Source organism: Equus quagga, chromosome 7, assembly GCF_021613505.1.
Source record: "Equus quagga isolate Etosha38 chromosome 7, UCLA_HA_Equagga_1.0, whole genome shotgun sequence".
In the NCBI taxonomy this organism is placed as follows: Eukaryota; Metazoa; Chordata; class Mammalia; order Perissodactyla; family Equidae; genus Equus; species Equus quagga.
This window is the reverse complement of record NC_060273.1, coordinates 51,197,186-51,219,100: the sequence shown is the minus strand read 5'-3', so window position 1 is coordinate 51,219,100 and position 21,915 is coordinate 51,197,186. Positions and strand designations below refer to the sequence as shown.

The following is a 21,915-nucleotide window of genomic DNA, read 5'->3' as shown; positions in this document are numbered from 1 at the left end:
ATGCACCACAGGCACGGTGCTAGCACCGGCCCCTCCCAGAGCCACTGTCACCAAAGAGAATTCATCCAAGGCTCAGCCTGCAGGGGCTGAGAGAGGAGGATGGAGAACTCAGGTGCCTTCGATGTCTCCTGGGGGTGAGACACAACAGCCAGGCACCACTCCACTCCCCGTGCGGCCTCACAGGACAGGAGCCTCTGGACACGTCAGGCGCCCTGCCGGCAAGCAGGACAGGAAGCCCCGTGGCAGCAGTGGCACCTGCCGGGGAGGCCACAGGCTGTGTAGTCAGTGAGGCCCTGGGGCAACTGCAGGGCGGTCTCTTACTGACTGCGCTGCCTCGGGAAACGCATTGAACTCTCAGAGCCTCAGTCTCCTCTTCTGTAAAATGGGACAGCAGCCCCTACCTCATAGCAGTAATCTCCACGACGCACCCAGCACGGGGCTTGGCGCCTCCTAGGTGCTCACAAAAGGGTAATTACTTTTTTTTAAATAGGTTAGATGATACTGTCTTCAACTCTGTGATTAAGAGCACATGATCTTTCCTCAGCCCGCAGCTTGGTTTCTTGAGACCTGCCTCCACAGGGCTAACTCATCGTTTACCCACAGCAGAGCTGGAGTGACCGCTCAGGCCCCGGGCTGTGGGGCAGAACCAGGTGGCCAGTAGCTGCCTGGCCAGTACTTCCAGTGAAATGCCGATGGGGCAGCGGCCCCTCGTCTGCGCCTGATGTGACATGCTTCTGTGTGAGTCGTGGGAAGAAGGCGAGGCTGCCCCTGGCCCTCCCCGCAGGCCAGCGTGCTGGCGTGGAAAGGGTGCTGGAGGAGAGCAGGCCTTCGGTGGGAACGGGCAGGCTTTTCTTTTCCACAGTGGAGGAAAGCCAAACTGTAATTCCTATTTTTCAAGCCGCATCCTCTGCCAAGCTGGCCTCTCCAGCTTTTGCTGGGACGGAAAATTGCACAGGGCTGCTCTCCCCTCCCCCTGCCTTTGTGCTAACATGAGACTCGCTTTTGTTCTGCTGACGCGGCAATCCTGGCAGGAAACTGACCCCAAGGAGAGGGGACATTTCTCCTGGCATCCTTGCCCTTGGCCGTAGCCTCAAGGAAAAGCTAAGAGGTGGGCTGGGGAGGGACACTCTAGGGGTCCCGGGGCCCAAGGGGACCTCTCCGAGGTACAAGTGGGAACCCCGAGCAAGGAGAACGGGGCCAAGTCCCTGAGAACAGCATTTTCGTGAACTTGTGGGTGGAAAGGATTACGTAACCACGCAAGCTCTCAGGAGCGAGGGAGAAGGTCGGCTCAAGTTCTTTCCCATCCTGGGACGTGTTTCCAGAGCTGGTTTTGCCTTGCATCCAGAAGAGAGTTGTAACTCACTGCTTTCCTTTCCTTCCTTGAAGAAAAATCTACATTTAGAGACCAGTTCAACTTGAATATCCAGGTTGATCATTTAAGTATGACTCCAAGATACGAAATACCAAGCAAGTCCAAGGAATGTCCTGGGACCCTGTGTTTGCCTTTCCTGAGAACCTACTCAAGGCCAGGGAGAAAAGCCAGTGACACAGGGGTCACTGTCCCATTTAGCAGATGTGGAAACCGAGGCTCAGGGTGGTGGGATGTCAGCTGCCTGACGTCACGCGGCTGGGTCTGTTTGACTCCAAAGCTCGTGCTCTGGAGCACTGATATTCGGCTGTTGCAGCTGGCACACTGGGTTTTCTCCAATAGGAAAAAATTCCAGTGCAATTGCACACTTTCCCCGTGGAAGAACTAAAAACATTAGCTTTTTTAGGCAAATGATTCTCCGAGTAGATGGGGGCCTGGCAAATACATCCACCCTGTCTCTAAACCCGCTCGGTGATGACAACATCTGGCTGATGTGCTGATCGAGGATCCGTGGAGTCGGGGAGGAGACAGCGGGCTCCTGTGCGACCCAGGGAGTCTCCCCATCTCTGGGCCTGCTCCCACGTCTGCAAAGTGGAAAAGACCTGAAAGGCCCTTCCAGCTCTAAATATCTGTGATGTAGGGTGACGGTCAATTTGCTGAATATCTCTGCATGAAAATAACAGTGAGTCCTGCACTGCTGCTAGTTATGTGCCAGGCACTCATCTAATCCTCATGACAACTCTATCATTTAAGTACCATTACTATCCGCAATTTGAAACAAAGATATGAAATGTGGTGTGCTTAAGTAGTTTACCCGAGGTAACAGGATGGATGAGCAGGGGCAGTGGGATTTGAGCGAGGGCCATCTGACTTCAGGCCCGAAGCCACACATGTGTTTGAATCCCAGATCTGCCATTTGTGCAAGCAATTACCATTTCTCTGTGCCTCAATTTCTTCATCTGTGAAATGGGTATAGTAATGTCTACCCTGCAGGGTGGTTCTGAGGACTAAACGAGGTAATAGATGAAAGGCACTCGGCCCAGCGACCGGCCCACAGTAGACATCCCACAAATGGTAGCTATTACTACGTGAAGAAATAACACTGGTTTGGGTCACTCATTGTTTTGAGCTGAAGCCCTGATGGTATCCTTTGTTAGGAAGTTTTTTTGGGGGGGAAGGGACACAATGTCCTGCGGGCAAGGACCAGCCATCACGGCATTAACTGCTCCACAGGCCTGGAGTGGTGCCCGACATTCAGACGGGTTTAGAGCTGTGGGAGGCAGGCAGGCAGGCACAATTTCTGAAATGGCCCTCCAAAGATGTCCCGCCCTCATCCGCAGAGCCCAGAGCCCGTGCTCTGATGAGATCCTGCTCCTGGGATCACCTTATATTATACGCCACAGTTCCCTGTAATAGAGGGAGATGCTCCGCGGTTGGCCAGGTGGGCACATCGTAAGTGCATGAGCCCTTAAAAGCAAACAGCTTTCCCTGACTGAAGGCAGAAGGGGACGTCAGGGAGATTCAAAGCACAAGAAAGATGCAACGCCCCACTGCAGCCTGAAGACGGATGAGGAGCGTGGGCAGCTTCTGGAAGCCGAAGCAGTCCCCGGCTGACTGTCAGCAAGGAGAGAGGTATCTCGACTCTGTAGCTGCAAGGAGCTGAATTCTGCCAACAGCCTGAAGGAGGCTGGAAGCACTTCTTCCCCAAACCCTCCGGAGAGGAGCCCAGCCCAGCCCCGATCTTGCCTTTGGCCTTGTGAGACCCCAGACAGAGAACCCTGCTGAGCCTGCCTGGACATCTGACCAACAGAACTGAGAGAAAGCAAACGGGTGCTGTCTTAAGCTGCTAACTCGGTGGTAATTTGTTACACAGCGAAAGAAAACTAATACAGCAGGCATAATCATACATGCCACTCACCACCAAACTTCGTGAGCTCTAACTATTCCCATTTTAGAGACAGGAGAAACTAAGGCTCCGAGAGGTGAAGTGTCTTGCCTAAGGTCATACAGCAAGTAAACCGTGTAGCATCTAACCCTGAAGCCCGTCTTCTTAGGCACTAATTTCCACAAATGACTGAGACTGGTCACTGGGGCAATGCCTCGAGGAGGATGAGCTGAGAGACCTGGGAGCTGGCCTGGACCCCGCGGCCCCATCTGAGAGCACGTCTCACCCACCTGGCAGAAAGGGAATGATCCGCTGTTTGGGGTCCTTCTGTCCTCCTTCCATGGGAAATTTGTCCAACATCTGCATCTAAACAGGGGGAGAATCGCAAAAATGAAAGGCTTTAATATGATAAATGCGTCTCTGACATTTTAAAGGAATTACGTGAACTATGTAATTTGTATACAAAAGATCACAGTTCAGCTTTTCAGAAACCCAAACCAACAGAGAAGGCAACATCAATGGGGCCTAGGATCTCCCTGAAAGCAATTCTTTGTGCCCACGGCTGCTGGACTGGTGAAGGCTCGGAGCTGGGAGAGACCATGCTCAGTTTCCCCGGGGGCTCCAGCCACACGACCTGAAATATGACCAACACCCCGAGAGCCACCAGAACTCCTGGACAGCAGGCCACCCTGTTCCTAAGAACTGCCAGGTTGTATGAAGGAACAAACCCTTGGACTCCATTAATCCAGTCAGGTCCACGCCCATGACATGATTACAGCCCCGCCCCATGCAGAATTCCCCAGGTTGGCTCAACAGACAGCTCCGTGCTGGCGCACGGGGTACGGCAACAAAGACTCACGGTCTCGAGAGAGCCTGAACAGTGAACTGACCATAACAGGGTGGCGTAGGCAACACCCTCAGAGGTTGCTGTGGGACAGAGGAAGAACAGGGGCTGAGTACCCAGGACAAAAAGCCTCACCAGGGCAAGAAATGCCTCTCTGATGTCTTAAGGAATTAATGGAGAATATCTGATACGATACAAGATCACAAGGATACGCTACCTGTGGTCTTGGGAAAGTGACACACCTTGGGCCTCCCCTTTTAGCTGGCCATGATGATACCAACTGGCAGCGTTTCTTTATGGATTAAGCCGGGCTGTGGAGTCATAACGCAGCTTCAGACTTTGCTAAGTTCCCTGATTAATAATATTCATATTGCTAATATTAAACAATAATTAGTAACCACTACTGACACCTGTTTGGGTTTACAGTTAACGAGCCTTCTCATACACACGGTTTTATCTGACCTTCATGATAACCTTGTGAAATAGATGTACGATCCCCAGTCACAGACGGGGAAACGGGGCAGCAGAGAGGGACAGGGAACTGCCCGAGGTGGCACAGCTGAGCAGGGTCCAGCCAGCTCAAGGATTTTCATCTAAATCCCATTCTCTCTGCCTAGGACCGCTCTCCCAGGTGGCTTCGCAGTGTCACATGAATGGGAAACGTCAGCTTGGGACGAGGTACATGTCGCCTCCATGCTCAGGTGAAGAGCTTTCCTTCTTTCTAAAAGCAGGTGATTAATCAGCTTCAGCCGCACAGTCTTGAGGAGATTTATAGGCTTTGCCTAACACTATCTTCTTTTTCCTTCTCAATTTTATTTCAGACAATGCTGAAACACCATTAAAGGGAACCTTTATTTACTTTTTTTGGTGAGGAAGATTGGCCCTGAGCTAACATCTGTGCCAGTCTTCTTCCATTTTATGTGGGATGCTGTCACAGTGTGGCTTGATAAGCGGCATGTAAGTCCATGTCCGGGATGTGAACTTGAGAACCCGAGGCCAACAAAGCGGAGTGTGTGAACTCAACCACTATGCCACTGTGCTAGCCCCTAAAGGGAATCTTTTTCTTTTGAGGAAGACTGGCCCTGAGCTAACATGTGCCAATCCTCCTCTTTTTGCTAAGGAAGACTGGCCCTGAGCTAACATCTGTGCCCATCTTCCTCCACGTTATATGTGGGACGCCTGCCACAGCACAGCTTACCAAGCGGTGCCATGTCTGCACTGGGGATCCACACTGGTGAACCCCAGGCCGCCGAAGCAGAACGTGTGAACTTAACCACTGCACCGCTGGGCCGGCCCCAGGGAATTTTTAAAAAAACAGGTATGCACCAGTACTCTGTGCATCCTAGCCTGCCTGTTCCCTTCTCCTGGTCCCCCTGAGCCTGTCTGGGTGGACACACTGGCTGAAGAGGCCCCACCAGAGCCGTATTTTCCATCCTCCTGGGGGTCTGCACTGCTAATGTAGAAAGTTACTCTCTCGCCTCTTGTCCTGACTTGTCTTTACCCAGATAAGTGTGGCCCAAAGAGCTCAAGTGTCTCCCCGAGTGTTATTCATTAATTTGAGGCAGCAGGCTTAGGTTTAAATGCTGCAAAGTCTAGCCACAGACGGCACCCCTGGGGTCAAATCCTGACGCTTCCTCAGGCCGGCCGTGTGTCCTCGGCCAGACCCCTCACCCGTGGAGCCTGACTCACCGCCCGCAGACGGAGGAGCACGGGCTGCTCGGCAGGGAGCCTGTGTGGACAAGCACTGAACGCGACCTTTTGGGGGGCATGCAGGCGCTCAACCAGAAACCCCCCCTCCTCGCACTCCGCCCATAATGAACACGTTATTCTCAAAGTTATTTGGGAATCATTTTTAGCAGTTTGTGAGGCTGTTGTGGTTTTTAAAATTGTGGTAAATATACATAGTATAAAATTTACCATTTTAAGCGTACAATTAAGTGGTATTGAGTACGTTCACATTGTTGTGCAAGCATCACCACCATCCGTCCCCAGAATCTCTTCATCACCCCAAACCGAAACCTATACCCATTCCCTCCCCCAGCCCCGGCAACCGCCGTCCCACTTCCCATCCATGCCAGTCTGACGGTTCTAGGCACCACACAGAAGCAGAACCACAACTGTCCTTCTGTGGCTGGCTTATTTCGCTAAGCATGATGTCCTTAAGCTTCACCCATGTTGTAGCGTGTGTCAGAATGTCCTTCCTTTTTACAGCTGGATCACATTCCATCGTGAGGTTGTGTTCTAAGGCTGGCAAACTCCTCAGCCCACCCAAGCCCCCGCAGTGGCCGTGCTGGGCCGCCCGACGGAACTTCCTGCAGCAATGGAAACATTGTGTACCTGCCCTGTGCCTTATGGTAGCCACTGGCCCTGGGTGCCCACTGAGCACGTGAAATGTGGCTCCTGAGACTGAGGAACTGAAATTTTTATTTAACTTACATTTACGTTTAAGTAGCCTCATGTGACTAGTGGCCACCATGTGGGACAGTGCAGCGCTGGACGTGGTACCCATCCTCCTCTTTTAGCCATCTCCAGTTTTATTTCATTTTCTAACCATCCTATCAACGGTACGGCATCTGTAAGACTGCTATTCGAAGCACAGGCGATCAAAGGCCTGTGGGCTATTCTGCTTTTGGTCTTAGTGGGTCCAGGTTCGCAGGCCACAAGCTGCTTCTACTCAGAGAACTGTCACACTTGGCACCCACAGGCTTTGAGGCAGACATAGGCAACGTTCCAGACCCTCGGTGGGGACCCCAGACCCAGGCCTTCTGCAGCAGCAGGACCAGAAGCATGGTGGGCAAATCCAACGGCAGCCGTTATCCTTGCAAACTGGCAAGTCCACGCCCGTCCCCCAGATAATAAAGGCAGTGGTGCTCAGGGTGCGGAGAATGAGTCAGCCTGCAGGGCGGGAAGGGACAGGGAGCCACGTCAAGCTGCCACATCACAAGCCTCCAAGGGGAATGAGAGAACACTCCATCAGCAGTTCTCAAGACATCAGCTTTTGGCGGAGGGAAAGGACACAGCTGTCCAAGGCACACCGTGGAAGCAGGCCTGGAGGTCCACACGTGGTTCCTGTTAGTGGCAGACTGTGCGGGGAGGGCTCGCCTCCCTCAGCCTCACAGAAGCCCAGCCCCAGGACAGCCAAGGCAGGCCGTGCAGAAGGGCCAGGGGGACTGTCACGGGCAGCCGCAGGCTGGTGGGAAGCCACGTGGTCCTCTGAGCAGGACATGACAACATCCCTGGGCCTGCTCTCCATATGTGGTTGGCTGTCTTTGGGGACTGTCCCCTCAATGAGCTGGTACGCCTAAATGTCAGCATGCCCTGGTGTCCTGGTGGATACACCACTTGGAGTCTGCCATCTCTCCTGTCTGTCCACTTCTCTCATCGTTACTGCCCCTCCACAGGCCAGGTCAGAGTTCTTTTTTAGCCCAACTCCCTTACTGGTCTGCCTGCCTTCTGGCCTGCCCCACCACCTCCTCACTGGTACACAGTAGGCACATGGTACAAATTTGTGCAAAGAATGAATGAATCAACGAATGAACAAACGAATGAAAAAAGTGGTTAACTGGTCTGGTCAGCCACCGCCTAGGACAGGAGAAATTATGCTCCAGGCGGTAACAGCAGGGCCTGGACTTGGGTGGAGACGCTACTGACCAGCGAAATCTTGCCTCTTTCTATTTTACAAATAGAGAATTGCCAACTGTGTGGAAAAAGGCAACTACCGTGCTTTCTCAGATACACGCCATTGATATGGCCATAGCTTATCAGACAGAAGGAAAACAATATTCCATCAAGCAGGTACAACCTGTGAGGGCACACCCCAGTCTCAGAAGTTAACATCCGAGGGACAGAGCGCGCCTGACGGTCCAGCAGAGGCGGTGTGTGGATGCGGGTGGTGGCATCCCCAGCCAGGCATGGGCTGGGATCTCACTGGGAAGCCTTTCCAGCTGCAAAGCCTGCCTGGGACATGAGAACTCCTCAGTTCTGCCCCCCATTCCTGCCCCCGAAAAGACAGGACAAACACTCTCCTCCCTTTGGCTTCTGTGGTGGAGTGTGGGGGCTTCTGAGCAGACAGCCCCCAAAGGTAAGTGCCGTGGGCTTTTGCTGTGTGACCTGGGACAGCCTCTTCTGTCTCTGGACATCAGCAACCTTCTACACTGAGAAACAAAGGTGCAGATCAAGACGCTACCTCCAGCTGGGTTTCAGCTCAGAGACAGGCCGCGTCTAGAACAGCGCTCCCCCGAAAGCCCCTGTGCCTAGCAGCAGCCTCTCTGGGCCCCCAGAGCACGGAGCATCCCTGCTTACAGGACACGTGGCTGACGCTTCTCCCGAGAGCTCCCGGCTGGGCAGTGAGGCCCAGCGGCCTGCGCCGCCTGCCCTCGCAACTTGCCAGATGCCAGCGCAGAGTCCTGCTCATTCTCGCCTCTGCACACGCGGGCTCCTCTGCGTGGATGCCCTTCCCCATCCTGTGGGCGGGTCAGCTCCTGACTCTCTGTCAAGACGCTCCTTAGAAGTCCCCTCCTCCAGGAAGCAAGCCCTGCCTGACCTCCCGGGTGGGGACAAGACCCCTCTCTGAACACCTGGGGTCTGGCTCAGCAGATGCTCAGCTGTGCTCCTGTGCGGGTCGCCCTCCCTCCAGTGACGGCCATGGGCCTCGGCCTAGGGGACACGAAGAACCAGTGGGAAGGCTCAGAGGGCAAAGGCCGCAAGGCGCAGCGGCCTGTCTGGGAAGGGCTACGCTCCGCTCCAGCAGCCTCCGCAGGACAGACTGCCCACGCCCGACGGCAGGCGCCAGAAGGACCCAAAGGGCGGCCAGACACAGAACTCGGGGCGGGAAGACCATCCTCGATGACACAGGCTCCAGGGCAGCGCTGGGGCTCAAGGCGGCGGGGGCGCAGATGTGAGCAGCCCGGGTCTCACACTGGCCACACCAGGCTCCAGTCCCAGCCACGCTGCCTTCCGGGATGTGGCCCTGCCTCTCTGAGCTTCTGAGTGACACGGACACGGCGCGACTTCACGCTTCTATGAGGACTGCACGAGACAGCATGCGAAATAGCACTGGGCGCATTTCAGTGAACGGTCACCAACGTTGTCACTACGTCACTCAGCCAAACCACGTTTCCGGAGTCGCTGCCCCTTAGCTCGAGTGACATTCTTGTCATCTCCAGCGCCCGGCTCGGATGCCAGCTCCCTCCGCCACACTGACGGGCTCTTCAGTGTGAGCCCAGGCTAGGGCAGACAGGGAGTTCAGAGAGGTTGAGTGGCCTGCCCAAGGCCACACAGCTGGTAAGACAGAGGGCTGGGGCCTGATGCCAGGTCTTCCCATCCCGACCCCAGAGCTCTCTTGCCTGCACCCTCATGCGAGTGACACACGAGGCCAGATGTCCAGCAGCAGTGGCAGGCATGACTATCAGGGTCCCGCTTTACCAGGACAAGAGAGTCAGGAAATCACAGCGGACGGTGAGCTGTCATAAAGGGGGCCCTCCTGCTGGTGACTGTTGAGTCTTCCCCCCCAGGAGCCTGAGTCATGCCCGTTCCTTCTGCCCAGGCGGCCTCTCTGCAGACGCTTCCTCTGCCCGAATGGCATGCGCCAGCAGAGGGGACGTTCACTGCTTTCTGCCACCTACAGGCTGTCTCCTCACTTTGGCAGCAGTTCTCTGGTCTCCTCTGGGGCCTCTCCTCCTCTGTCCATCCACACCCATCGGCGCGATGCTGGTTCTGCTCCAGGCCCCGGGCTGGCCCTGACTGGCCCGGCCACCAACCCAAGAGGAGCCAAGGACACTCAACTTAAACTGTTCAGTGTCTGCGTCGCCCTGAAGTCACCGAGCTGAGCTGGTGGACACAGCCTGGAGCTGTGGCTGCCACCCCAGACAACACCACCCCCCACCTCCGAGGCAGAGAAAGTGTCAGCTTAAGAGCAACTCTGCCTGTTACTTTACCCTCGAAATGAGTTTATTTGGGAACAGCCAAAAGCATCGCAATTCGGATGTGCACGTTCTGGCAAACCACAGGCAAAGCCAGACAACAAAGCGGGGAGCTGCCTTTACGGAGGAAAGTGGGAGTGGGGACGGGAAATGGCAATTGAAGGAGGCAACAGCTCTTCACCAGCTGAGCTGCGGTGTCTCTCAGTGGCTGGGCTGTTGCTAGGTGGGGGAGAAATCTTCCTTCAGTAGTAAAGCAGTTTTACATATGTCCTGTTGAGATGCAAGCACGCCTCCCTTCCTGTTTGGTGTGACTGACATACGTGACAGGGCCTGAGAGCTCCCCCTACAGGCTTCCTGACTCCAGTTTAGTTAAGGCTTCTTTTATTAATTTTCACAAAAGCCAAGAAGTGGAGAAAGGCAGGTCCGTGTTGACACTGTGGCCCCTAGATCCAGCCACACCTGAAGCCAAGTACCCTGGGTCTCCTCAGCTGCATTTAGCTAATCAATGTTCCTTTTGAATAATCCATCTTGACTGTGTTTCTGTCACCTGCGACTAAAACAGTTCTGACTAAACAAGATCTCACAGCCAGTAAGTGGCAGGATTTGGATGAAAGCCCAGGATCTTAACCACTCTATTAAACTGGCATCATCTCCTGCTCCAATCTTCATGCCAACTCCTAGCAGCAGCCCACGCCATCAACAACCCCAACAGCTGCCATTTGCTCTGGGCTTGACAGCCCAGAAACTGCTCTCACACACATCATCACTTTTTCAAAAAAAGAAATTGAGATATATCACATACCATAAAATTTGCCCTTTTAAAGTATACAACTCAACGGTTTTCAGTATATCCACAGGGGTGTGCAACCATGACCACTATCTAATTCCAGGACATTTTCATTACCCAACAAGATACCCAGCACCCATCAGCAGTCTCTCCTTCTTGCCCCCTCCTCAGCCCCTGGCAACCACTCATCTGCTTCCTGTCTCTACGGGTTTGCCTCTTCTTGCCACATATCATCACTTTTAACTCCATAGGAACCTTGTAAAGTAGCCACTAGAGAGAGGAGCACTGGACAGCAGAGTGGCTAACACTGTGGACTCTAGTGTCACCTGCCCAGCTTCAAATCCTTGTTCTGACACTCACTAGCTGTGTGACCTTGGGCAAATGACTTAACCTCTCTGAGCCTGGGTTTCTTCATCTGTATAATCCGATAAGCTTGAAATGAGGATTAAATAAGTCACTACATCTAGATGTTTCACAGCCAGTGCTCCAGGAAGGCCAACTGTTTCTATTATCATCACCCCCATGTTACTGATGAGGACAACTGGCACAGAGGGGTTAAGGGGTGTGCCCAAGGCCACCCATCACAGGTGGCAGGGCCCCAAGTCTCCTGAGTCTGCGGCTTTTTCCATTACGCCACACTGGCCTAGCTGTTCCTCCATGAGAGCTCAGCCTCCCCACACCCTGTGAGCCAAGTTCCTTGTAAAAACACCCGGGCTACCTGCCAGGCAGGAGGGAGGGAGTGGGTCATGAAATCACCTCACTTTAGGGTGTCGCAGGCGGTGGGCTGGTCTCCTTGCCTGGCCCCGGGACAGCTGGCTGGCTGGTGGGGTCTCGCCCTGCCCTCTTCCAGCCCCTCACTGGGGCACAGGGGTGGGTGCTTCCAGGAGAGTGGGACCCTGGAATCCCCGACTCCCCATGCCAGCCGCCCGCCTGCGGCTCTTTAGAGCAGCCTGGAACTCTGTTTTCAGATGACCATGTTACAGGAGGGGAGCCTCAGGAGCTATTTACGTCCTAGCAAACCCCCAATTATTGCCAATTGTACTCAGTGGGCAAGAAAACCTCACTTTAGGCTCTGGTAGAAATAAGAAAGTGGAGTCAGAGGAGGAGAGTGGAGGAAATCAGGCCGTGGGCCAGGGAGCCCCGTGACCCAACCTTGGCTCAAGTGCCCCCCAACGATGTCACCTCGGAGAGCCCCATCTGAGCAGAGGGACAGCAGATGACAGCTAGTGTGCTGGCTGAGCGAGGCACAACTCATTTAACTGTCACGACAGACCCAGGAGGAAAGTGCTTCCGTTCTTAATAGGCAGATGGGGAAACTGAAGCTCAGAAACACACAGAGGGGACATAGAGCCGAGACCTGAAAAGGCAAAGCTGAGATTTGAGCCCAGGTCCATCTAAGCCCAGAAGTCAAGGTCTGAAGCCTGGGCTAGGCTGGAACAGAGAGCTCGGCGACACTCCCACTCCTGCCACACAGCCTGGGCCACGCACTACAAAACAGCCGCAACTAGCACCTCCATCCGCGCTTCCAGGACCCCCTCCCCACTCCCTTCCTGTAGAACCCGCCCCTCCAGATGCTGTTGTCCTCACCACCCCCGATCCCCAGTCCTCTGGCGGCAGCCGACAGCCTTGGGGTGGACTCCGACCCGGACCAACCACCAGGTTCTCTCTCCTCGAGCCTGGAATCGGTACCCAGAAATGCCAGTGCATGGACGACAGCAAAGGGCACTTCAACTTGGGGACCAAAAGTGCTGTTTGGGGATCCCGTGGGGGTGGGGGCCAATGGGCAAGTGGTGGGGGCAGGTCCAGAGAAGCTGGCAGGAAAAGGAAGCAGGCTCGATGGGAGATGCTGCGGCCACAACGATGCACGGCCTGGAGCCGCTGGGCCTCTGGGGGGCCACAGTGTTGTCGGTTCTGGGCCCCGTGAGGCTGGCTGCTTATCCCACTCTGGGTTCCACAGGGCACACCTGCTGCCTCCCATCCATCCGCCCCACTCCTCTCTAAGCTCCCGAGCGGGCGTGTGCTCCATGGTGTCAATAACCCCTAGGAGGGCAATCACGCCTGCCACTGCTCCCCCCGCTTCCTTCCTGGGGGTCGTCAGGCAGGCAAGAGGCCTCTGAAGGCAACACACAGGTGGCCTCCCTGCACAGACCCTCAGCGACGCAGTCCGGCCAGCAGCTTGTGAAACGTCCACCACATCCTTCTCGGACCTGAAGACCTGCTGTGATGGGTCTGCTCGGATCGCCCGGGCATCTGGGGAAGAGGCCCAGGGACCTCGGTCATCCTCGCACACGACTGTGCCTCCCGCCACGGCGTTTAAAGTGCTGGCCGTTACCTCTGTCACCTTCCCTTCCTTTCCCGCAGGGGTCAGCCCTTTCCCAGCCCGTGTGCCTGCTCCTGCCAAGCCCACTGCGGATGGCGTCTGAGCATCGTTAACACAGAGCCTCCTGTGTGTTCACATCCAGCACCCGTCTGCTGTGGACCAGAAGAACACCACAATCTGCACACGATGCTGTCTGAGTCTGTTGCAGAGCGAACACAAAACATCCCTGATGAGGTCCTCACATGTTAAACAGGTGACTGGTGTCTCAACCGCTTTCTCTGATGCAGACTCGGCAGGCCGTTAAGCTGGCGGCTGAAACGGGTTAGTGACTGTCTTAGTGGTATTAGGGAGTCAGGTAGCAGGGCACTGTCATCTCCCCTCCACCTTTGAAATAATGGAACACAGGCTCTGAAAATCCCCTGTTCTACATTTTCAGGAACAGACTAGGCCCGTACAAGTGAGGATGCCTGTGGTGAACATCACTCAACTCTCAGGGAGAACATGTGAGGCGAAGAGGCGGTGTGGGAGGGCAGGGCTGTCTTCTCCCATCCAGCAACATCTACTTTCATCCCATCACAGCCATTCCCTCCACCCCTGACTCCAGGGGCAGAGCGGGGACGCAGATAAGCCCACTGGCCAACACATTCCTGAACCATATTGACTGGCTTAGAGATAAGCCTAGGAAACACAACACCCTCTTTGTTGGGACTTCTGGGAAATGACCTTTCACTCTTTCCTGCTGAGTCTGAGCCCAGAGTATTTTGTAACCAAGTGGGACCTGAGGATAAAGCCAAACACCATGGAAAGAGGAACGCAGAACGAGAGGAAGGAACTGTGTGAGAGGACACTGGTGGGAAAACCCTCTGGATCAAGCTGTGCCTGAAGCCCGCAAGGTTTCTTCTCCGGGATATTCAGTTACACCAGCCAAAAAAATCCCCGTTTACTTAAGCCAGTTTGAGCTGGGTTTCTATCAACTGAAGCAGCTGAAGCATCCTAACGGGTACAAGGAGGAAAGGAAGACAGCCATCTCAGGACGAAGCCCTGTGTTGGCCTGCAATGTGACGTGAGCCCCTCACCATGCGCAGGGAGGACTCACGGGTTTGGGAAGCTGGGCGAGTTCCCATCTCCCGTGACCCATGTTTTCTAAAGACCTCTGCCAGGCCACACCAGGCACTGTGGCTTCTCACGCAGACACACTTGCTTTGAGTTGCTGGCCCTTGGTCAGTCAGGAGAAAGCTACCGCCCTAGGGTTTAGACTTCTTTTACTCTAGTGGGGACGGGCTTACACGGGGCTGTCTGCATTTGGCCTGGCTCCCTGGGAGACTGGCAGTGCTCAGGGTGGTTGTCAGTTCGTTCATTCATTCATTCACCAAACCCTGACTGGACACACACTGTGCCCTTGAATAAAACATTAAGGAGAGAGAGGATGACGGAGACGTGGGTCCTTCCCAGAGAGCCTCGGTGTAGAGGGGGAGAGAGACCAGCAGACAACTTTCATATCGAGTCAGGACAGGGACACACGAGCTGTGGGGTCCCGGAGAGGAGGCCTCGCTGGATCAAAGTCAGACCCAGAAGATGAGAGTCTGAGGGGCAGCAGGAGGCACCTGTGCCAACGGGCGGGTTAGGAGGGCACATGGGCGTGTTCCAGGCAAGGAAGGGCAGGGTCAAAGTCCTCGGGGAGAGGGCGGGCCTGGTGCCCTCAGAGCAGGGCAGGCACTCCAGAGTGTGGAGGCTGCCAGGGGAGGAGGCCGAGGCGAGCGGGAGACATGGGGCCGAATGCAGGGCTGAACGGCCCGAGAATCCTCAACACGCTCGACAAACGCAGCTCCCTGCAAACACGATCGTGGCTCACGACACGAGCTCGAGATCCACCTCCAAGGCCACAGAGAAACACTTCCAGAAACCCTCCATTCCGGAGCAGTCAGCAAGCAGCCCTTCCTTCATTGGGGAAACACTGAATACCAAGGCATAGAGCGACAAAGCACATTCCTCATGCCCCAAAGTGATGGACATCTTATTTTTTCAAATATGGAAGGCTCCACAAATTTGCGTGTCACCTTGCGCGGGGGGCCCTGCTAATCTTCCGCACATCATTTTAGTCTTGGTATCGGTGCTGCTGAAGCGCTCGTGGAGGTCATTTGTAAGTCTAGAGAATAAAATAGAATGCTGCACATCCACTGTGGGGGAGGGTCTGGGCTCTGACGTCAAAATGGAAAGCAAGGCCTAACAAACTCTTTCCCACCCTGCAGTTCCCTGCAGATCCCAAATCCTTACCTGGAGGTCAAAGAACTTGCTGTAGCGCCGGTAAATGGCCTCGGTGGAGCCGCTGGACCACGTGACCCGGATGATGTAGACCTGTGGAGAGGGACAGAGGAGACGGGCGTTAACACAAGGGGGCCTTTCCATTCCAGGATGTGGCAGCACAGCACCAGGTTCAGAGTCAGACAGACCTGGGTTTGAATCTCAGCTCTGCCACCAACCAGCTGTGTGACTTTGGACAGGTTACCTGCTCTCTCTGAGCCTCAGCTTCCTCCATAATAAAATTGGGTAATAACCCCCACCTCTGAGAGTTGTGCAAAGCATTAAATGAAATCAAGTACAAGGAAGTGTCAGCCCCCTGCTCATCTCAGCAGGTGCTGTTGTCTCCAGCAGTGGAAGGATTTCTTGTTCCCCACTCAATTCAGAGAGTCACCGGGCTGGCTATTTTGCTGGTCATTCTTAAAATTTTGACTTTTGCCAGAAGTCATGGGGACCTGCAGTTCTGAGCCCTCTCATATTTTCATAAGCTAAGCCATGACACCATTTCCTGTAGTCAGGCCCAGGCCAAGTCATTTTCTCCCTCTGAGTGCCAATTTCTCCATCGTAAACTGGGCAGCAGCGTCTGTTTCCTCTGCCTCCCAGGGCAGCGTGAGGATCTGACGAGAATGAGGATGGGGAAACACTTTACAAACCACAGGGCCATGTTTCCAACCTTCGTCACAAGTCACGGCACACACAGAAAATAAAACACTGATGACGAATTCGGGCAAACTGAGGTGGCAGCAGGAAGTCAGAGAACCTGGCTGGGGACTCCGGTGGCCCTGGACACCACGTGGACACTCAAAGGCTAAGTGATCAGCACCCCATAACCACGCCCGGCTAGCACAAATGATCTGTTGTTATACGATGGTTTGACAATTAAAAGATACATATGTGAAAGCTCTTTGGGAACAGAGAAATGCTGCACAGACACGAGGGGCTCAGTGTTGTTAGAGGCCACGAGGGGACACGGGTAGGGCCCCTGCCCTCCAAGGACCGAGGGTTGGCTGGAGAGACAACACACACACAAATGAAGACAACACGTGGGCAGTGGACATCGGTTATCTTTTGCCCAGTACTGATTACCCTTCTTTTCAACCAAAGTGCCTCGACTTTTCTCCTGGGAACCTCCTTCCCCACCTCATAAAGCCCCTTAGATACGGGGGCAGGTACCATTCATTCTCCACGCTGACTGGCTGAGGAGTGAGCAGGTGACTTGCGCCAGGCCAATCAGAGCCGGCAGGAGGCAGCCCTGGGACTTCTGCCCCACCCTTGAGAAAGAGAAGCTCTCTTTCCGTGAGGTGGCCAGCTGTCAGGACGGGGACCCGGAGCTGCGGGGCACCTCATCCTCTCTTGGGAGGGCCCGCCTGAGAAGGAGGCCCCATCAGAAGATTCCTGACGACACAGTCTGACCCTCAGGTCCAGCTCTGCTTGACACTCAGCCTACCCCAGATCCGGCCAGTTTCCTGCGCCAATCAGTCTTGGGTCACACCCACACTCGAAGTATTTTTGAAGCCAATTTAAGTGGGGTTTCTGACACATGTAATTTAGTCCTTACTGGCACAGGAAGGGGGCCCGGACCTTGGAGGCATCTGGTGAACCTTGAAGGACACGTAGATTTAGAGAGCAGGAGAGGAAGGGAGAGACCGTGGGTGGTGGGGGACGGAGCAAAGACCACAACACGGGGAGACGGGGGATTACAGCTGGCAGTGGTTTCCAAAGCGATTTCAGCCAGAGTCTCTAGGTCACCCTCATTCGACACAGAAACAGGCGGCCATGGCGGGCTGGAGCCAGAGCCCAGCGTGAACATCAGGGACTCACGGGGGAAGGTTCCCTACGTGAGAAGAGCTAAAAAACGGAAAGACAAATCTGGAGAAGATGGGAGGTGCCCTGGAACGCCAGGCCAAGGATTTCCCCAGGAATGACCTCTCCCAATCCAATACGGGTTTCATTTCCACGAAGCGTGGCAGGGAGGAAGGAACTTGGGCCCTGGAGTCAAGCAGCTCTAGACTCACGCAATTTCCTAACTCCTGGAGCCTCAGTTTCCTTATCTGTAAAATGGGATCATCAAGCCCATCTCGCACAGTGATGTGACGATTACAGACGGCAGCGCTCCTTGCCTGGCACAGAGGAAAGCTCAAGACGTCCCAGCAGCCCGCACTCTGCTCCCCCAGTGCTCACCCTACCCCTGTTCACAAAACACGCAATTTCCACACCAGGGATGGGGCACCGTGGCCCACCAGTCTCCCTTGTTTGTGCTCGCTGCTCCTGGGCACCTCACGGAGCCAAAGAACAGGCCAGGGCATCCTTTAGGAGGCAGAGCCCCTCGAAAAGGTGATTTCCTAGCAAAAACGGCTATGTCTCCAAAGCCACCTGAATAGTTGTTAGTTTTATTAATAAGAAGACTTCAACTCTGCTTCAAGACGCCAGCATGGGGCGTGTGAATGGCTCCCATTACTTCCTTCCTCCCTTCCCTCTGCAACATTTGTTGAGCACCTCTGTGTGCCAGGCCCTCTGCTACATTCTGGGATGCAACGAGGAGAAAGACGGACCCGGCCCCTGCCCCCGGAGAGCTGGAAGATGGGCGAGAAACCGGCAGACAAGCAAGTACAAATCCAATCCTCAGTCACAGGAAGTGCTCAGGAGGGACCCCAGGGCTGCTTTCCCCGTCGGGGGCGTCGGGTGTTCCTGAAGGGGAGGCCCATCTGAGGCAGCAACCTTCGAGCGGAGACTGAAGGATGAGGAGCCGGCCGGCCGGGAGGAGAGGTGAGGAAAGGGTGTCGCAGTGGGAAGGGAAGTGAGGATCAAGTGCGGCGTGTCTGAGGAGCTGGAGGGAGGTGGGGGGCACGGGAGGCAGGCAGCAGCCACACTGGGAGGGGCCTGCGGGCCCCGGTGAGGAGCTGGATTTCGTTCTCTTAAAGAGTTTTAAGGGGTAGTGGAAGGTGCGGGACATCATGTAATGTATGTTTTAAAGAATATCAATATAAATCCCTTGGGCTGCTGAGTGGAAAATGGTTTGAAGAGGAGCAGGGACACCAGTAAAGAGGCCTTTCCACCACTGAAAGGGACCACGGAACTCAGCCAGTCCAATGGCCCACCTTCCAGATGGGTAAACTGAGACCCAGAAAATATAGACCAAAGGTCCAGTGGCAGTGGGGGATGTGTAAGCAAAGTCTGCAGGATGATCCGTCAAGAATAATGCTGATGTGGGTCAAAAAACAAGAGAAAAAGAAAGGAAGAGCCTCAAAGATTTTATTTTTTCTTAAAACCAACAAAAAGCATTTTTCCATAAATGGAAAAAAAATTCTGCTTACACAATTCATTCTTGATCTCTTGTTTACAGTTTTTAAAGTTCTGTACGTACAGTACAAGGACTCTGCAGCAGGACTAATTGGTTTATTGGAAGAAGCAACCTCTGAACACAATTTACTGCCTGCATTTTTAGGCACAGAGCTCACTTTTTAATGAGAATTGTCCCAAGGCGGGACCTTGGCCTGGCCCAGGGTTTGGGGGCAGGTGAGCGAGCACATGCACCGGGTTCTAACGCCAGCCCCACTGCGGGCTGAGACTCACAAGGCACCGACCTCTCTGGCCACAGTGTCCTGCTCTCTAAAACGGGGACAGTAATCTCTCTTGAGGATTCATCACAAGAACTAACATACACGGGCCTTGCCCAACACCTGGCACACGAGGTGCACAAAGTTCGTTTTTCCTTCCTAGCAGTTGTCCCATATCACTGCTTAGCTGGTCCCCCTTTCTCCCTTTGATAATATCACCTGATTTCCCTGGAGGATCACTCCTCTCCCTCCCCTGCCTGTCTCTGGTCACAACATGGTTCAGGGACGGGCACGTGACCCAAGCAGGGCCAATGAGACTCAATTCTGGGACATCAGGGACAGACCCTTTCCCCCAGGGCAATGGCTAGCTGGGAGCACTCCCCACCAAGAGTTACTATGTCACACAGAAGCCAGCAGAGCTAAGAGGGAGAGAGGGGCTGAGTCCTGTGACATCATTTGAAGCCTCGGATCCAATATCTTGGACATTTCACGGACACAAGCCAAAGCCTTCTCTTTCTCGTTTAAGCCAGTTTGAGAGTTACTTTCCGTTACTTGCAACCAAAACAATCCTAACACACCAGACCTTGGCTTTTAGATTGTATCCCAAACCCAGGGAATACTCAGTGGCCTGGCGTGAAGGAATTAAAAGCAGACTTCTTCATGGCAGCATTACTCACAGCGGCCAAAAGGTGGAAGCAATCCAAGTGACCATCGTGGATGAAATAAACAAAACGTGGCATACCCATACAATGGATTATTATCCAGTCTCAAAAAGGAAGAAAATTCTGACATATGTTACAACAGGGATGGACCTTGCGGACATTATGTTAAGTGAAATAAGCCAGCCACAAAAGGACAAATACTGTATGATTTCACTTATACGAGGTTCCTAGAGGACTCAAGTTCATAGAGACAGAAAGGAGAACGGTGGTTCCCAGGGGTTGTGGGAGGGGATGTGGGAGGTAAGGAGTTTCAGTTTGGGAAGATGAAAAAACTTCTGGAGGTGGATGGTGGTGATGGCTGCACAACAACAATGTGAATGTACTTAATGCCACTGAACTGCACACTTAAAAATGGCTGAAACGGTAAAATTTATAATTAGGTATATTTTAACACAACCTAAAAAAATAATTTAAAGAAAACACCAGATTTTCTGCAGATATTTACATAGCCCACATCAAGTTCCCTGAACATACCACTAGAACTTTCTCCGTGGTATAGCCCTCAAAACATGCGCTGCGTATCCAAGAAAAAACTTAAATCCAGAATATAGTAATAAAAAACTCTCAAAACTCAAAAGTAAGGAAACAATGAGCCCGATTACAAGATGGCAAAAAGATCCGAACAGACATTTCCTCAAAGAGGGTAGAGGGACGGCAAATAAGCACATGAGAAGATGTCCATTAGCCATCGGAGAAGGGCAATTGAAACCATGAGGAGACGTCACCACGCATCTGTTAGAATGGCTAAAATTAAAAGTACTGACAACAACAAGAGCTGGCAAAAATGTGGGGCCACTGGAGCTCTCATACATGGCTGGTGGGAAAGCAAGATGGCACAGCCACCTGGACAGATCCCGGATGGACGCTGAGCCACTGGGTGAGGGGTTGTTGGGGAACAGGATAGTCCCACGGTGTGAAAGCGTCACCCGGAGAATTACCTTCCCAGCAAAGAGACAAAGGTACCACTTCAATGGGGAGATCTGGCAGTCAAAACCGTAGGCAGGTGATCAAACCCAGCATCACCAATAGAAGGAGGGACAATCAGACACTCTGTGGCCCCCAAGGTGATGCAAACTCAGAAGTATACAAACTCTTTTGTCAAGTATTGTCACCAAAACGTTCAAACTGAATCTCAATCCTCTTGACCCAAGTTCCAATCTATAGGAAATACAGGAGGAAGAGAAACAAGCTAAATGACAGCATAAGGAAACAATCAGGCAAATCCAGAAGGTAGGATGTTCTTTAAGTCTACTAACAGGGCAGAGCTTGAATGCTGCTTCCTCCAGCAAGCCCTCCCTGACTGCTCCCTCCCCACCAACATTATGGTCAGTCTCCCTGCTGCTCAGCACCCACTTCCCATCACAAAGTCGATTACATTTTAATGTAACTGATGAGTGTCTGCTTTCCCACTGGGTTCTGTTTCGTGAGGGCAGAGAGTGTGCCTGTCTTAGTCACTGTATGCCCAGCACCGAGCACAATGGAAAATCTGTTTCGTAAGAAAATGAGGAAGGGCTGAGAGGCCGGGAGGTCAAGCCCTCACAGACTGGAGTCTGGAGGATCTCTCGGGTCCCCGCTTTCCCGTCCTCTCTGTGCCCTCCTTCACCGCAACCCCTCCCCCGGCCCCTCAGCCCAGAGCTGAGAGACTCAGGGTGCAGCTGGGACTCCCTCCCCTGGGAATGAGGAAGCACAGGGACCACACTGGCGTCTGAGGGCCTCAAGGGTTTCTTCCTTCTCCCTTTAAGACAGGAGGCTGTAAACCGGAATTCACCACCATGGAAATCCCTTCTCATACAACTCAGCACAGGGCCTGCATGATTCACAAAGTCCAGACCCCCCAGGGCCCGGTTTCCCACCAGAGCTCCGTGCTACCCGGGCCAGAAGCGCTGGGGTAGAGGGGGTCGGACGGCTAGCCTTGGTCTCCCTCAAATCCAAGAGCCTGCAGGCCAGGCTGCCTCTTTCCACGCTTCCCAGTGAGGGATGGAGGCAGAAGTGCAGTGACTTGCCGGAGGTCACCAGCTACTCTGGCCCAGGTCACCTCTAACCTGATGGCCTTGCTGCACCAGGGACTCATGCCCCCCACCAGCAGCTGGGCCACGGCTGGACCTCAGGCCAGCGGGAGATGCCCGTTCTCCTAGCTGTTCCTGGGTGCCAGCCAGAGGTTGCCGGGTTTAGGGGTTAAGACAGCCTGGATTCAGCCTCTGCTTCCACCTCA

At 53.9% G+C, this 21,915-nt stretch overlaps 1 protein-coding gene across 5 annotated transcripts in view; it reads right to left on the bottom strand.

The window, feature by feature from the left end:
- Window positions 1–21,915, bottom strand: part of SH3PXD2B (SH3 and PX domains 2B) — a 103,194-nt gene that overhangs the window by 53,781 nt on the left and 27,498 nt on the right. For 4 of the 5 annotated variants that reach the window (XM_046667582.1, XM_046667579.1, XM_046667583.1 and 1 more), the window contains exons 2-3: window positions 15,401–15,481; window positions 3,545–3,620 (exon numbers count right to left, since the gene is read on the bottom strand). In XM_046667582.1, coding sequence (XP_046523538.1) covers window positions 3,545–3,620; window positions 15,401–15,481 — 157 coding nt within the window. Of the gene's footprint in view, window positions 1–3,544; window positions 3,621–15,400; window positions 15,482–15,632; window positions 15,678–21,915 lie in introns of those variants that run through there. The other variant, XM_046667581.1, reaches the window with a different exon arrangement.